This window comes from Oncorhynchus kisutch, linkage group LG6, assembly GCF_002021735.2.
Source record: "Oncorhynchus kisutch isolate 150728-3 linkage group LG6, Okis_V2, whole genome shotgun sequence".
Classification (NCBI taxonomy): domain Eukaryota; kingdom Metazoa; phylum Chordata; class Actinopteri; order Salmoniformes; family Salmonidae; genus Oncorhynchus; species Oncorhynchus kisutch.
The window spans coordinates 83,530,025-83,546,827 of NC_034179.2; the positions used below are offsets into that span (position 1 = coordinate 83,530,025).

The window sequence follows — 16,803 nt, forward strand, 5'->3', positions numbered from 1 at the left end:
CCTCAGTACCATCCAGCTACACTAATGTCCCTTCAACCTCAGTACCAGGCAGCTAGACTAATGTTCCTTCAACCTCAGTACCAGGCAGCTACACTAATGTTCCTTCAACCTCAGTACCAGGCAGCTAGACTAATGTTCCTTCAACCTCAGTACCAGGCAGCTAGACTAATGTTCCTTCAACCTCAGTACCATCCAGCTACACTAATGTTCCTTCAACCTCAGTACCATCCAGCTACACTAATGTCCCTTCAACCTCAGTACCATCCAGCTACACTAATGTCCCTTCAACCTCAGTACCATCCAGCTACACTAATGTCCCTTCAACCTCAGTACCATCCAGCTACACTAATGTTCCTTCAACCTCAGTACCATCCAGCTACACTAATGTCCCTTCAACCTCAGTACCATCCAGCTACACTAATGTCCCTTCAACCTCAGTACCATCCAGCTACACTAATGTCCCTTCAACCTCAGTACCAGGCATCTACACTAATGTCCCTTCAACCTCAGTACCAGGCATCTACACTAATGTCCCTTCAACCTCAGTACCAGGCAGCTACACTAATGTTCCTTCAACCTCAGTACCATCCAGCTACACTAATGTCCCTTCAACCTCAGTACCATCCAGCTACACTAATGTCCCTTCAACCTCAGTACCATCCAGCTACACTAATGTCCCTTCAACCTCAGTACCAGGCATCTACACTAATGTCCCTTCAACCTCAGTACCAGGCAGCTACACTAATGTCCCTTCAACCTCAGTACCATCCAGCTACACTAATGTCCCTTCAACCTCAGTACCATCCAGCTACACTAATGTCCCTTCAACCTCAGTACCAGGCAGCTAGACTAATGTTCCTTCAACCTCAGTACCAGGCAGCTAGACTAATGTTCCTTCAACCTCAGTACCAGGCAGCTACACTAATGTTCCTTCAACCTCAGTACCATCCAGCTACACTAATGTTCCTTCAACCTCAGTACCATCCAGCTACACTAATGTCCCTTCAACCTCAGTACCAGGCATCTACACTAATGTCCCTTCAACCTCAGTACCAGGCATCTACACTAATGTCCCTTCAACCTCAGTACCAGGCAGCTACACTAATGTTCCTTCAACCTCAGTACCATCCAGCTACACTAATGTCCCTTCAACCTCAGTACCATCCAACTACACTAATGTCCCTTCAACCTCAGTACCATCCAGCTACACTAATGTCCCTTCAACCTCATTACCAGGCATCTACACTAATGTCCCTTCAACCTCAGTACCATCCAGCTACACTAATGTCCCTTCAACCTCAGTACCAGGCAGCTAGACTAATGTTCCTTCAACCTCAATACCAGGCAGCTAGACTAATGTTCCTTCAACCTCAGTACCAGGCAGCTACACTAATGTTCCTTCAACCTCAGTACCATCCAGCTACACTAATGTCCCTTCAACCTCAGTACCATCCAGCTACACTAATGTCCCTTCAACCTCAGTACCATCCAGCTACACTAATGTCCCTTCAACCTCAGTACCATCCAGCTACACTAATGTTCCTTCAACCTCAGTACCATCCAGCTACACTAATGTCCCTTCAACCTCAGTACCATCCAGCTACACTAATGTCCCTTCAACCTCAGTACCATCCAGCTACACTAATGTCCCTTCAACCTCAGTACCATCCAGCTACACTAATGTCCCTTCAACCTCAGTACCAGGCATCTACACTAATGTCCCTTCAACCTCAGTACCAGGCATCTACACTAATGTCCCTTCAACCTCAGTACCAGGCAGCTACACTAATGTTCCTTCAACCTCAGTACCATCCAGCTACACTAATGTCCCTTCAACCTCAGTACCATCCAGCTACACTAATGTCCCTTCAACCTCAGTACCATCCAGCTACACTAATGTCCCTTCAACCTCAGTACCATCCAGCTACACTAATGTTCCTTCAACCTCAGTACCATCCAGCTACACTAATGTCCCTTCAACCTCAGTACCATCCAGCTACACTAATGTCCCTTCAACCTCAGTACCATCCAGCTACACAAATGTCCCTTCAACCTCAGTACCATCCAGCTACACTAATGTCCCTTCAACCTCAGTACCAGGCATCTACACTAATGTCCCTTCAACCTCAGTACCAGGCATCTACACTAATGTCCCTTCAACCTCAGTACCAGGCAGCTACACTAATGTTCCTTCAACCTCAGTACCATCCAGCTACACTAATGTCCCTTCAACCTCAGTACCATCCAGCTACACTAATGTCCCTTCAACCTCAGTACCATCCAGCTACACTAATGTCCCTTCAACCTCAGTACCAGGCATCTACACTAATGTCCCTTCAACCTCAGTACCAGGCAGCTACACTAATGTCCCTTCAACCTCAGTACCATCCAGCTACACTAATGTCCCTTCAACCTCAGTACCATCCAGCTACACTAATGTCCCTTCAACCTCAGTACCAGGCAGCTAGACTAATGTTCCTTCAACCTCAGTACCAGGCAGCTAGACTAATGTTCCTTCAACCTCAGTACCAGGCAGCTACACTAATGTTCCTTCAACCTCAGTACCATCCAGCTACACTAATGTTCCTTCAACCTCAGTACCATCCAGCTACACTAATGTCCCTTCAACCTCAGTACCAGGCATCTACACTAATGTCCCTTCAACCTCAGTACCAGGCAGCTACACTAATGTTCCTTCAACCTCAGTACCATCCAGCTACACTAATGTCCCTTCAACCTCAGTACCATCCAACTACACTAATGTCCCTTCAACCTCAGTACCATCCAGCTACACTAATGTCCCTTCAACCTCAGTACCAGGCATCTACACTAATGTCCCTTCAACCTCAGTACCAGGCAGCTACACTAATGTCCCTTCAACCTCAGTACCATCCAGCTACACTAATGTCCCTTCAACCTCAGTACCAGGCAGCTAGACTAATGTTCCTTCAACCTCAATACCAGGCAGCTAGACTAATGTTCCTTCAACCTCAGTACCAGGCAGCTACACTAATGTTCCTTCAACCTCAGTACCATCCAGCTACACTAATGTTCCTTCAACCTCAGTACCATCCAGCTACACTAATGTCCCTTCAACCTCAGTACCATCCAGCTACACTAATGTTCCTTCAACCTCAGTACCATCCAGCTACACTAATGTCCCTTCAACCTCAGTACCATCCAGCTACACTAATGTCCCTTCAACCTCAGTACCATCCAGCTACACTAATGTCCCTTCAACCTCAGTACCATCCAGCTACACTAATGTTCCTTCAACCTCAGTACCATCCAGCTACACTAATGTCCCTTCAACCTCAGTACCATCCAGCTACACTAATGTCCCTTCAACCTCAGTACCATCCAGCTACACTAATGTCCCTTCAACCTCAGTACCAGGCATCTACACTAATGTCCCTTCAACCTCAGTACCAGGCAGCTAGACTAATGTTCCTTCAACCTCAGTACCAGGCATCTACACTAATGTCCCTTCAACCTCAGTACCATCCAGCTACACTAATGTCCCTTCAACCTCAGTACCATCCAGCTACACTAATGTTCCTTCAACCTCAGTACCATCCAGCTACACTAATGTCCCTTCAACCTCAGTACCAGGCAGCTAGACTAATGTTCCTTCAACCTCAGTACCAGGCAGCTACACTAATGTTCCTTCAACCTCAGTACCAGGCAGCTACACTAATGTTCCTTCAACCTCAGTACCATCCAGCTACACTAATGTTCCTTCAACCTCAGTACCAGGCAGCTACACTAATGTTCCTTCAACCTCAGTACCATCCAGCTACACTAATGTCCCTTCAACCTCAGTACCATCCAGCTACACTAATGTCCCTTCAACCTCAGTACCATCCAGCTACACTAATGTCCCTTCAACCTCAGTACCAGGCATCTACACTAATGTCCCTTCAACCTCAGTACCAGGCATCTACACTAATGTCCCTTCAACCTCAGTACCATCCAGCTACACTAATGTCCCTTCAACCTCAGTACCATCCAGCTACACTAATGTCCCTTCAACCTCAGTACCAGGCATCTACACTAATGTCCCTTCAAGCTCAGTACCAGGCATCTACACTAATGTCCCTTCAACCTCAGTACCAGGCAGCTAGACTAATGTTCCTTCAACCTCAGTACCAGGCATCTACACTAATGTCCCTTCAACCTCAGTACCAGGCAGCTACACTAATGTCCCTTCAACCTCGGTACCAGGCATCTACACTAACATCCCTTCAACCTCAGTACCAGGCATCTACACTAATGTCCCTTCAACCTTAGTAAAATCTAAGCAGGGCTGTATACTATACATTATATTGTTGATCATCACATTTCGTAGGTTTCAGATGATAACTTTTGAGGACATGAGCAGATGAGTTACTCACAGCACAGAGGAAGCCTGAGCCAGGCATGGAGTCTAGTCCCAGCAACAGTCTGGTGATGGAAATCATGTAGTCCTTCACAAAGGACTGGTGGGAACACACAACAAACAACAGAGGGTCATTGAGTAATAAAGGGGCAATACAAATATTATAGACTGAAATATGGAGCGTTGCTGTCCTGGGGTGAGAGTTCAGACTAACCTGATACAGTAGAGTATCCAGCATGCTGACACTGAACACCTTCCCAGCAGCGAAGGGTAGGCGAAACATGAAGACCAGGTTGGAGCCCCTCTCTCTCTCTTTCTATCAGATCACCATACACAGGAATAAGAAAACAGGGAGAGAGACGGAGAGAGACAGACAGGGAGAGGGTGACAGGGAGAGAGAAAGACAGGGAGAGGGAGAGAGAGAGAGATAGGGAGAGAGAGACAGGAGAGAAAAACAGGGAGAGGGAGAGAGAGACGGAGAGAGAAAGACAGGGAGAGGGTGACAGGGAGAGAGAAAGACAGGGAGAGGGAGAGAGAGAGAGATAGGGAGAGAGAGACAGGGAGAGAAAAACAGGGAGAGGGAGAGAGAGACGGAGAGAGAAAGACAGGGAGAGGGAGAGAGAAACAGGGAGAGAGAGAGACAGGGAGAGGGTGACAGGGAGAGAGAAAGACAGAGACAGGGAGAGTGAGAGACAGGGAGAGAGACAGACAGGGAGAGAGAGAGAAAAGAGCCATTCAATTCTACAACCACCTAAAAGGAAGCGATTCCCAAACCATCCACAACAAAGTCATCACCTACAGAGAGATTAAGTTGGAGAAGACTGTTCACAAACACATACAGACCCCACATAGTCCCAGGACAGCAACACAATTAGACCAAACCAAATCATGAGAAAACAAAAAGATAATTATTTGACACATTGGAAAGAATTAACAAAAAAAATAGAGCAAACTAGAATGCTATTTGGCTCTAAACATAAGAGTATACAGTGGCAGAATACCTGACCATTCTGACTGACCCAAACTTAAGGAAAGCTTTGACTATGTACAGACTAGAATAGCCTTGCTATTGAGAAAGACCGCTGTAGGGAGACATGGCTCTCAAGAGAAGACAGGCTATGTGCACACTGCCCACAAAATGAGGAGGAAACTGAGCTGCACTTCATAACCTTCTGCCAAATGTATGACCATATTAGAGACACATATTTCCCTCAGATTACACAGATCCACAAATAATTCCAAAACAAACCCAATTTTGATAAACTTCCATATCTATTGGGGGAAATAACACAGTGTGTCATTACAGCAGCAGGATTTGTGACCCGTTGCCACAAGAAAAGGGTAACCATTGTAAATACAACCCATATTTATGTTTATTTATTTTCCCTTTTGTACTTTAACTATTTGCACATTATTACAACACTGTATATAGACATAATATGACTTGAAATGATTTGAAATGTCTTTATTCTTTTGGAATTGTTTATTTCACATTTGTTTATTATCTACTTCACTTGATTTGGCAATGTTAACATATGTTTCACATGCCAATAAAGTCCTTAAATTGAAATTGAATTGAATTGACAGGGAGAGACAGAGACAGGAAGAGAGAGACAGGGAGAAAGAGACAGGAAGAGAGAGAGACAGGGAGAAAGAGACAGGAAGAGAGAGAGAGACAGGGAGAGAAAGAGAGACAAGGAGAGAGAGAGAGAGAGAGAGAGAGAGAGAGAGAGAGAGAGAGAGAGAGAGAGAGAGAGAGAGAGAGAGAGAGAGAGAGAGAGAGAGAGAGAGAGAGAGAGAGAAGGAGAGAGAGACAGGGAGAGAGAGACAGGAAGAGAGAGAGACAGGGAGAGAAAGAGAGGCAAGGAGAGAGAGAGAGACAGGAAGAGAGAGAGAGAGAGAGAGAGAGAGAGAGAGAGCAGAAGAGAGAGAGAGAGAGAGAACAGAAGAGAGAGAGAGAGAGAGAGAGAGAGAGAGAGAGAGAGAGAGAGAGAGAGAGGAAGAGAGAAAGAGAGAGAAAACAGAAGAGAGAGAGAGAGAGAGAGAGAGAGAGAGAGAGAGAGAGAGAGAGAGAGAGAGAGAGAGAGAGAGAGAGAGAAGGAGAGAGAGACAGGGAGAGAGAGACAGGAAGAGAGAGAGACAGGGAGAGAAAGAGAGACAAGGAGAGAGAGAGAGACAGGAAGAGAGAGAGAGAGAGAGAGAGAGAGAGCAGAAGAGAGAGAGAGAACAGAAGAGAGAGAGAGAGAGAGAGAGAGGAAGAGAGAAAGAGAGAGAAAACAGAAGAGAGAGAGAGGAGAGAGAGAGAGAGAGAGGAAGAGAGAGAGAGAGAGAGAGAGAGAGAGAGAGAGAGAGAGAGAGAGAGAGAGAGAGAGAGAGAGAGAGAGAGAGAGAGTGAGAGAGAGAGAGAGAGAGAGAGAGAGAGAGAGAGAGTGAGAGGAAGAGAGAGAGAGGAAGAGAGAGAGACAGGGAGTGAAAGATAGACAAAGAGAGAGAGAGAGAGAGAGAGAGAGGGAGAGAGAGAGAGAGAGAGAGAGAGAGAGACAGGAAGAAAGAGGGACAGGGAAATGGATAAGCATTACAGTAATGGAGTACCACTTCCTTTTGACATTCCCACATCATTAGATGATCTGACTAGGATGGTCCGACTCACCACAGAGAGTACCATAATACAATGTTACCTTCTCCAGCTTGGAGAGAGCCAGGGAGTAGTGGTCTTTGACTTTGAATTGCATGAAGCGCATGTTGGCTGGGTGGGTGAGCTCAGTGATGATGCTGAGGGCTGGGAACAGTCTGGGAGGACAGAGGAAAGAGACACAATCAAATTCTTAGACATAGTGCTTGCTGAATGCAGATATCTATGAATGCACACAAACAACTGTTGAATTGTGCAGGATGGTATGGTGTGATGGATGTATAATGATTGTGTATGGCTGAGCAGCCTACCTAAAGAGGGTCTGGACGTTGACTATGGTCTTGGCGTCGGCCATGTAGTCCTCCTCAGCGATCATGGAGCTCTCCTTGTCAACCACCACCATGGTGTCAGCAAACGTCACCCCACAACGCAGCAAACTGTCCAGGCTAGAAGGAGAAAGAGAGAGGGAGGGAGAAAGAGAGAGGGCGGGGGAAGAGAGAGGGAGGGAGAAAGAGAGAGGGAGGGGGGAAGAGAGAGGGAGGGGGAAAGAGAGAGGGAGGGAGAAAGAGAGAGGGGGGAGAAAGAGAGAGGGAGGGAGAAAGAGAGAGGGAGGGAGAAAGAGAGAGGGAGAGAGGAAGAGAGAGGGAGGGAGAAAGAGAGGGAGGGAGGGAGGAAGAGAGAGGGAGGGAGAAAGAGAGGGAGGGAGGGAGGAAGAGAGAGGGAGGGAGAAAGAGAGAGGGCGGGGGGAAGAGAGAGGGAGGGAGAAAGAGAGAGGGAGGGGGGAAGAGAGAGGGAGGGGGAAAGAGAGAGGGAGGGAGAAAGAGAGAGGGGGGAGAAAGAGAGAGGGAGGGAGAAAGAGAGAGGGAGGGGGAAAGAGAGAGGGAGGGGGAAAGAGAGAGGGAGGGAGAAAGAGAGAGGGAGGGAGAAAGAGAGAGGGAGAGAGGAAGAGAGAGGGAGGGGGGAAGAGAGAGGGAGGGGAAGAGAGAGGGAGGGAGAAAGAGAGAGGGGGGAGAAAGAGAGAGGGAGGGAGAAAGAGAGAGGGAGGGGGAAAGAGAGAGGGAGGGAGAAAGAGAGAGGGAGGGAGAAAGAGAGAGGGAGAGAGGAAGAGAGAGGGAGGGAGAAAGAGAGAGGGAGGGAGGAAGAGAGAGGGAGGGTGAAAGAGAAACGGAGGGAGAAAGAGAGAGGGAGGGGGAAAGAGAGAGGGAGGGAGAAAGAGAGAGGGAGGGCGAAAGAGAGAGGGAGGGAGGAAGAGAGAGGGAGGGAGAAGAGAAAGGGAGGGAGAAAGAGAGAGGAGGGGGAAAGAGAGAGGGAGGGAGAAAGAGAGAGGGAGGGAGAAAGAGAGAGGGAGGGAGAAAGAGAAAACAGAGAGAGAAAGGGGCTTGAGATTATAGAATTTATGTCTTGAGACAGAATGATTGGAACAGAACTGACATTGTCCATATACAGAGAAATAGCAGTGAGCAGGATTGACAAACTGATGTGATATACAGTACAGAACAAAGTCGATCCATATACAGCTTCGGGGGGTGTAGCTGCTCCAGTATGAATTAGCAGTAGAGGAAAAGAAGTAGAGTAGGAGTGAAAAGCAGATGATGCCACCAGGGTACTGAGGAGGATTCTCTTACTTGTCAATGGAGCCTACTGTGTAGAACACCATGGGGAACCAGCAGATAGCCTCCAGGAAGTCTGGCTCAGGTCTGAATCAATCACAACACATATGGATTACCAGGAGACCCATACAACACAAACCTACACCTACCACAACAAATAAACAGGCTCCCTGCAGTGGTAGAGATAGAGAAGTAGCATGAGTCCCAGATCCGTTTGTGTTGTCTTGCCAACTCCTGTAACTCTCATTATCTCTTATTATTGTCATGCGTCAATCATCATAGGAGTTGGCAAGACAGCACAAACAGATCTGGGAACCAGGCTACTAGAGAACCCCCCCAATCAAATCAAATGTTATTTGTCACATTCACCGAATACAACAGGGACCTAGACTTGGACCTAGACTTCCGGTACCACTTGCCGTGCGGTAGCAGAGAGAACAGTCTATGACTTGGGTGGCTGGACATTACAGTGAAATGCTGACTTACAAGCCCTTAACCAACAATGCAGTTTGAAGAAACATAAGTGTTAGAAAGTATTTACTAAATAAACTGAAGTACAAAATAATAAAAGAGCAACAATAAAATAACAGTAACAAGGCTGTTTACAGGGGTACCGGTACAGAGTCAATGTGTGGGGACACAGGTTAGTCAATGTAATTCAGATAATTAGTACATGTAGGTAGAGGTAAAGTGACTGTGTTTAGATAAATAATTGAGAGTAGCAGCAGCGTAAAAACAAAGGAGGGGGTCAATGGAAATAGTCCGGGTGGCCATTTGATTAATTGTTCAGCAGTCTTATGGTTTGGGGGTAGAAGCTGCTGTTAAGTAACCTTTTGGACCTAAACTTGGCCCTCCGGTACCGCTTGCCGTGCTGTAGCAGAGAGAACAGTCTATGACTTGTGTGGCTGGAGTCTTTGGCAATTTTTAGGGCCTTCCTCTGACACCGCCTTGTATAGAGGTCCTGGATGGCAGGAAGCTTGGCCCCATTGATGTACCGGGCTGTACGCACTACCCTCTGTAGTGCCTTGCGGTCAGAGGCCGAGCAGTTGCCGACAACGATGAGACAGCCAATAGGGAGGAGGTCAGAAACCTGGCAGTGTGGTGACAGGACAACAACCTCTACCTAAACGTGAGCAAGACAAATGAGCTGACTACAGTGGACTACAGGAAAAGGAGGGCCAAATACACCCCCTTTAACATCGACGGGGCTGTAGTGGAGCTGGTCGAGAGTTTCAAGTTCCTCGGTGTCCACATCACCAACAAACTATCATGGTCTAAACACACCAAGACAGTCGTGAAGAGGGCACAACAACACCTATTCCCCCTCAGGAGACTGAAAAGTCTTGGCATGTGTCCCCATATCCTCAAAAGGTTCTACAGCTGCACCATCGAGAGCATCCTGACCGGTTGCATCACCACCTGGTATGTCAACTGCTCGTCATCTGACCGTAAGGTGCTACAGAGGGTAGTGTGAATGGCCCAGTACATCACTGGGGCCAAGCTTCCTGCCATCCAGGACCTATATACTCGGTGGTGTCAGAGTAAGGCCCAAAAAATTGTCAAAGACTCCAGCCACACAAGTCATAGATTCTATTATCTATGTATAGTCACTTCACCCCTACCTACATGTACAAATTACCTCGACTAACCGGTACCCCCTGTATATAGCCTCATTATTGTTATTTTATTGTGTTACTTTTTATTAAATGTTTTACTTTAGTTTATTTAGTCAATATTTTCTTAACTCTATTTCTTGAACTGCATTGTTGGCTAAGGGCTTGTAGTAAGTAAGCATTTCACCCGTTACAGATAAAATGCGATTTGATTTTTGATTTTGATTTGAAATATAAAGTCCTGGCTGCTGTGTGCAGAGAACAGTGGGAGAGCAAAGCGCTACACGGCCATGACTCAGCTTTTTACTGTCCTTTTATTGGATTACACTTTAATATGCCCATATTGGGGTTTTGCACCAGGACAAACCACAGTAATATTTCATATTATGTGCACAGTGCACTGCAGAGTGCCCATAAACTCTTGAAACACAGGCATTTTCATACAGTAAATTCTGTTAATGGAACTCTTAAAATGAGACCATCCCTTCTTCCCTGACAGTGTGTTTAAAGAGGGCCTCTCCAGGACAAGTCTCTCTATGCTCCACCTACAGTGTGGTTACACCATAGAGATTTACAGTGTTCTATATCTATGTAATTCTATAGTTTCCTGCAGTGTGGTTACACCATAGAGATTTACAGTGTTCTATATCTATGTAATTCTATAGTTTCCTGCAGTGTGGTTACACCATAGAGACTTACAGTGTTCTATATCTATGTAATTCTATGGCTTCCTGCAGTGTGGTTACACCATAGAGACTTACAGTGTTCTATATCTATGTAATTCTATAGTTTCCTGCAGTGTGGTTACACCATAGAGATTTACAGTGTTCTATATCTATGTAATTCTATAGTTTCCTGCAGTGTGGTTACACCATAGAGACTTACAGTGTTCTATATCTATGTAATTCTATGGCTTCCTGCAGTGTGGTTACACCATAGAGATTTACAGTGTTCTATATCTATGTAATTCTATAGTTTCCTGCAGTGTGGTTACACCATAGAGATTTACAGTGTTCTATATCTATGTAATTCTATAGTTTCTTGCAATGTGTCTGTTTCCACTCACATGTTCTCCAGTAGCAGCACAATGGGGTTGAGCTCTTTCTTGGGGCGGTAGTAAGCCCTCAGGGGCGCGATAAAGTTGTACAGGCCGTTTCCTGCACTCTCCGCCGACACGATGATCAGCTTGTTCTTAAAGCCGTACGACCGAGCGTCCTCGAACGGGATGTGGTGGCAGGCCTGTAGGAGGGAGATGACACAGGAAAGTCACAGGAAATACATTGGATTACATGAAGGTCATCATCATCATCGAAGAGGGGTCAGGTAGGGAGGTAGGATGGTTCTAGTTGAGGGTAAGTACGGCAGAAGTCGTCTGATTCCCACCTTGTCCAGGCGCAGGCAGCAGAAGGGCATTTTTTCCTGCAGCAGGTGACACAAGGCAGGGGAACTGCCAATGTACGGAGAGTTCAGCGGGTACCCCTTCACCCACCTGCCCCACACACACACACACACACACACACACACACACACACACACACACACACACACACACACACACACACACACACACATACACAAAGACAGACAGACAGAAACACACAAACACATTTACACCTGGGTCCGAGGACACAACATGGCAGGACTTAAACAAACTAATTCAAACACACATTAGACCTCAGGCAACTCCTAAACACTTACTCGCAGCGTCCACCCCAACACTGGCCATTCTCGTCTCCGTCCCCCTCATCCTTCCCCTCGTCCCCGCCCTCGTCCTCTGATTGGTCCCCCAGCGGGTCGAAGGTTGCTGAGTTGACCCCGTGCACCAGCTCCAGGACAGGGGCGATGCTGTGGCGTCTCTCCTCGGCAGAGTCTGCTGTGGCTGGGAGGGCCAGGGTGTTAGCGCCCCCCAACCCCCCCTCTGTCCGGCTGGCCCTGCCACCTCCACCTCCCCCACTGCCCATGGTCATGCCCCCCGGGCCCTGGCCCTCTGGGCTGCTGTCACTGGAGTCCTGCAGGTCAATGGCCACCGTGCCTACGGGGGACAGAGGACACATACAATCTATGACCAGTCCACACCCTTAGTAGAAAACAGTTATAGCATTGTCCTGTCCATACAAGCACAGGCTAAAGGGAAAATGTGCCCTACAACAAACACAGATACAGATGCAAACATAGCACACAGGGCAAGCACAGATCCAGAATCAGTACTATTTGGATTTGTGAAGAGTACCAATGTGCTGTGACTGGGAGTACCATTGTTCTCTCACAAAGCCAAATAGTACTGATTGTGGATCTGTGCTTGCCCTGTGTGCTATGTTTGCATCCGTGTCTGTGACTGTTCTGGGGCACATTTTCACTTTCAGACTTGAGAACCAGAAGTCCCAGAGTTCTCCACCAGGGGGTGTGGTTGTAAAAACAAAACAAAAGGAAACCTACATGCCAGATACATTTCACTCAGTTGGCAGATGCTCTTATTACTAGAGACTTCCAATCAGATACTGTTTTATTCCTCATACAACTGTTAGGCTTCTTACATCTGCCTATTGTGGATCAACATGAAAAACATGTCCTAATCTGTGCCATGTACATGGATCAGGAAAGTCAGAATTGTATAATAAGAAACATTATGCTAAGTGCACTTGGACAAAGGATCTGAGTGTAACTGTGTCACAGTGAGTCAGTGAGACTGACCCATGCTGGCGATGATGCTGTGGACAGGCAGTCTGGTGAGTCCATGGTAGATGGTCTGGGGCCCCACCCCCCTGTCACTGCCCTTGGGGCCCCCCCGCATGGGCTCTCTGTGGCCCCTGACGAAAGCTGAGTTCTCCTCCTTGGAAATGTTGATGTAGAAGCAGGTGTCTGAGCCGCCCATGATGTGGCCGGGACCTGGGTTCAGCAGGATGTTGGCATTTTCCAGCCTCCGCACTCCGATCAGACACACACCATACCTGACCGAGGAGGAGAGGATCAGATACAGGAAGTGTGTGTGTTTGTGGTTAATAGCGTCTGCTAAATGACTAAAATGCCAAATATGTGTGGTGTGTGGGTGTGTGTGTGGTTAAGAGTGTCTGCTAAATGACTAAAATGTCAAATGTGTGTGGTGTGTGGGTGTGTGGGTGCGTGTGGTTAAGAGTGTCTGCTAAATGACTAAAATGTCAAATGTAAACTTTGTGTATGTCTGCTTATTGACTCACTTCTTGTGTGCGTGGAAGGAGGCGAAGGTGAAACTCTTCCCCTGGTACTCCCCAAAGAACTTGCTCTCCTCCAGACAAATGTGATGCACCTCATTGGCCGAGCAGCGGCGGTAGGTGCGCTGCCACTGGTCAGCTGAGCATGCCCCGCCCTCCCTGAGACACGATCACGGAATGGATTGGTCATTAGGGGACAGAGTTGACCTTTTAAACAGTGTTGCACGCAGCTTCCCTTTCAGCATCAACCACACATCAAAGACACTTCCACTCAAGGCTGCAGTGTTAACACTTTACAACTGTGTCAGAAACCAATCAATAACTCAATCAGCACTGAAACACACACAGGGACACAGACACTATCAGAGCAATACAGCTGCCATGATAGACGCCGCTGAACGATACACATCGAGAGAGTTTCACACATGGGCTGTGTTCACCTTGTCTGCCTTTAGAAAGGATGAGTTGAGAGACAGGAGGGGAGAAAGGAAGGGTGCGGGGCGGAGAGTGTGGCTGTGGGTGGCGGTGATGTGAGAAGGACTGCATTACAGAAACAACTGTCGTCTGTAAATAATAAATGGACCGTTTCATGGGGACAGCATGCTTGGCCGAGTTAATGTCACCGCACATCAGGGATACGGAGGGAGGGGGAGGGAGTTGTCGGTGGTTTAGGAGGACAGTGACACACACTGACCTGTTGAGGGGCTGGAAGGCTCCTGCATGTTGCCTGAAGGCCTCTGGGGGTGCTGTTCTGAAAGTAGAGGGGTGGAGGGGGCAGCAGATAGAGGATCAGAGGACTGGTCTGGGTTTAAGAGGATCATGACTGGTCTGGGTTTACTTTAGGTCAGTAATCGATCTACCAAGATGAATCTGCTGTGTACAGCTCAATGTACTCAGCATCTGTTAGGCCAAAGGACATACTTCACTGCCTCTGTCTGGTACCACCCACGCCCATTGGAAAAAGAGTGTGTGTGTGGGTTTGTGTGTGTGTACTCACTGTCCTCTAGAGGAGTGGATCAACAGGGTGATGAGGGTGGAGGTAGCAGGACACACACAGTTCAGGGCCAGCATGGCATACTTAAACTCTTCTTCACACACCACATGATCTGCAGACAAAGGCAGCAAAGGAGACAAACCAGTAACACTCAGTATACAGTAATCCAATCAAATTCAACTTTATTAGTCACATGCGCCGAACACAACAAGTGTAGACCTTACCGAAGAAAATATTTACCAAATAAACTAAAGTAAAAAATAACAAAAAGTAACACAATAAAATAACAACAACGAGGCTATACACAGGGTATACCGGAACCGAGTCTAGACTACCGTACAAAAGTTTGGGGTCACTTAGAAATGTCCTTGTTATGAAAGAAAATGATTTTTTTTGTCCATTAAAATAGCATCAAATCAGAAATACACTGTGGTTTAGGAGGACAGTGACACACACTGACCTGTTGAGGGGCTGGAAGGCTCCTGCATGTTGCCTGAACAATTAACATTGTTAATGTTGTAAATGACTATTGTATTTGGAAACGGCAGATTCTACGTAGGCGTACAGAGGCCCATTATCAGCGACCATCGCTGTGTTCCAATGGCATGTTGTGTTAGCTAATACATGTTTATAATTTTAAAAGCCTAATTGATCATTAGAAAACCCTTTTGCAATTATGTTAGCACAGCTGAAAACTGTTGTTCTGATTAAAGAAGCAATAAAACGGGCCTTCTTTAGACTAGTTGAGCATCTGGAGCATCAGCGTTTGTGGGTTCGATTACAGGCTCAAAATGGCCAGAAACTTTCTTCTGAAACTCATCAGTCTATTCTTGTTCTGAGAAATGAAGGCTATTCCATGTGAGAAATTGCCAAGAAACTGAAGATCTCGTACAACGCTGTGTACTACTCCCTTCACAGAACAGTGCAAACTTGCTCTAACCAGAATATAAAGAGGAATGTGAGGTCCCGGTGCACAACTGAGCAAGAGGACAAGTACATTAGAGTGTCTAGTTTGAGAAACAGATGCCTCACAAGTCCTCAACTGGCAGCTTCATTAAATAGTACCCGCAAAACATCAGTCTCAACATCAACAGTGAAGAGGCGACTCCGGGATGCTGGCCTTCTAGGCAGAGTTGCAAAGAAAAAGCCATATCTCTGTCCAGCGTCTGTGTCCTGTTTGGCCCTGTCCGGGGGTGTCCTCGGATGGGGCCACAGTGTCTCCTGACCCCTCCTGTCTCAGCCTCCAGTATTTATGCTGCAGTAGTTTATGTGTCAGGGGGCTGGGGTCAGTTTGTTATATCTGGAGTACTTCTCCTGTCCTATTCGGTGTCCTGTGTGAATCTAAGTGTGCGTTCTCTAATTCTCTCCTTCTCTCTTTCTTTCTCTCTCTCGGAGGACCTGAGCCCTAGGACCATGCCCCAGGACTACCTGACATGATGACTCCTTGCTGTCCCCAGTCCACTTGGTCATGCTGCTGTTTCAGTTTCAACTGACCTGAGCCCTAGGACCATGCCCCAGGACTACCTGACATGATGACTCCTTGCTGTCCCCAGTCCACCTGGCCATGCTGCTGCTCCAGTTTCAACTTCCACCTGACTGTGCTGCTGCTCCAGTTTCAACTGTTCTGCCTTATTATTATTCGACCATGCTGGTCATTTATGAACATTTGAACATCTTGGCCATGTTCTGTTATAATCTCCACCCGGCACAGCCAGAAGAGGACTGGCCACCCCACATAGCCTGGTTCCTCTCTAGGTTTCTTCCTAGGTTTTGGCCTTTCTAGGGAGTTTTTCCTAGCCACCGTGCTTCTACACCTGCATTGCTTGCTGTTTGGGGTTTTAGGCTGGGTTTCTGTACAGCAGTTTGAGATATCAGCTGATGTACGAAGGGCTATATAAATAAATTTGATTTGATTTGATTTGTCATTTTGCCCATCTTAATCTTTTCGTTTTATTGGCCAGTCTGAGATATGGCTTTGTCCTGGTAATCTGTCTGGCCCTGCGGCTTTGTGAATGTTGACCTGTTTAAAGGTCTTGCTCACATCGGCTACGAGAGCGTTGTCACACAGTCGTCTAGAACAGCTGGTGCTCTCGTGCATGCTTCAGTGTAGGCTCACGTCAATGGGCAGCTTGTGTCTCGGTTTCCCTTTGTATTCCGTAATAGTTTTCAAGCCCTGTCACATCCGACGAGCATCAAAGCAGGTGTAGTAGGATTCCATCTTCATTTTGTATTGACGCTTTGCTTGTTTGATGGTTCGTCTGAGGGCATAGCGGGATTTCTTATAAGCGTCCAGATTAGTGTCCCACTCCTTGAAAGCGGCAGCTCTAGCCTTTAGCTCGATGCGGATGTTGCCTGTAATCCATGGCTTCTGGTTGGGATATGTACGTA

General features: G+C 47.1%; 1 protein-coding gene across 1 annotated transcript in view; it reads right to left on the minus strand.

The window, feature by feature from the left end:
* LOC109880750 (potassium channel subfamily T member 2) overlaps positions 1 to 16,803 on the minus strand; it is a 94,476-nt gene that overhangs the window by 2,467 nt on the left and 75,206 nt on the right. The window contains exons 16-27 of the mRNA XM_031828004.1: positions 14,419 to 14,527; positions 14,116 to 14,172; positions 13,428 to 13,580; positions 12,925 to 13,181; positions 11,932 to 12,265; positions 11,617 to 11,722; positions 11,300 to 11,472; positions 8,636 to 8,707; positions 7,322 to 7,456; positions 7,057 to 7,168; positions 4,593 to 4,694; positions 4,395 to 4,478 (exon numbers count right to left, since the gene is read on the minus strand). Coding sequence (XP_031683864.1) covers positions 4,395 to 4,478; positions 4,593 to 4,694; positions 7,057 to 7,168; positions 7,322 to 7,456; positions 8,636 to 8,707; positions 11,300 to 11,472; positions 11,617 to 11,722; positions 11,932 to 12,265; positions 12,925 to 13,181; positions 13,428 to 13,580; positions 14,116 to 14,172; positions 14,419 to 14,527 — 1,694 coding nt within the window. The remainder of the gene's footprint in view (positions 1 to 4,394; positions 4,479 to 4,592; positions 4,695 to 7,056; positions 7,169 to 7,321; positions 7,457 to 8,635; positions 8,708 to 11,299; positions 11,473 to 11,616; positions 11,723 to 11,931; positions 12,266 to 12,924; positions 13,182 to 13,427; positions 13,581 to 14,115; positions 14,173 to 14,418; positions 14,528 to 16,803) is intronic.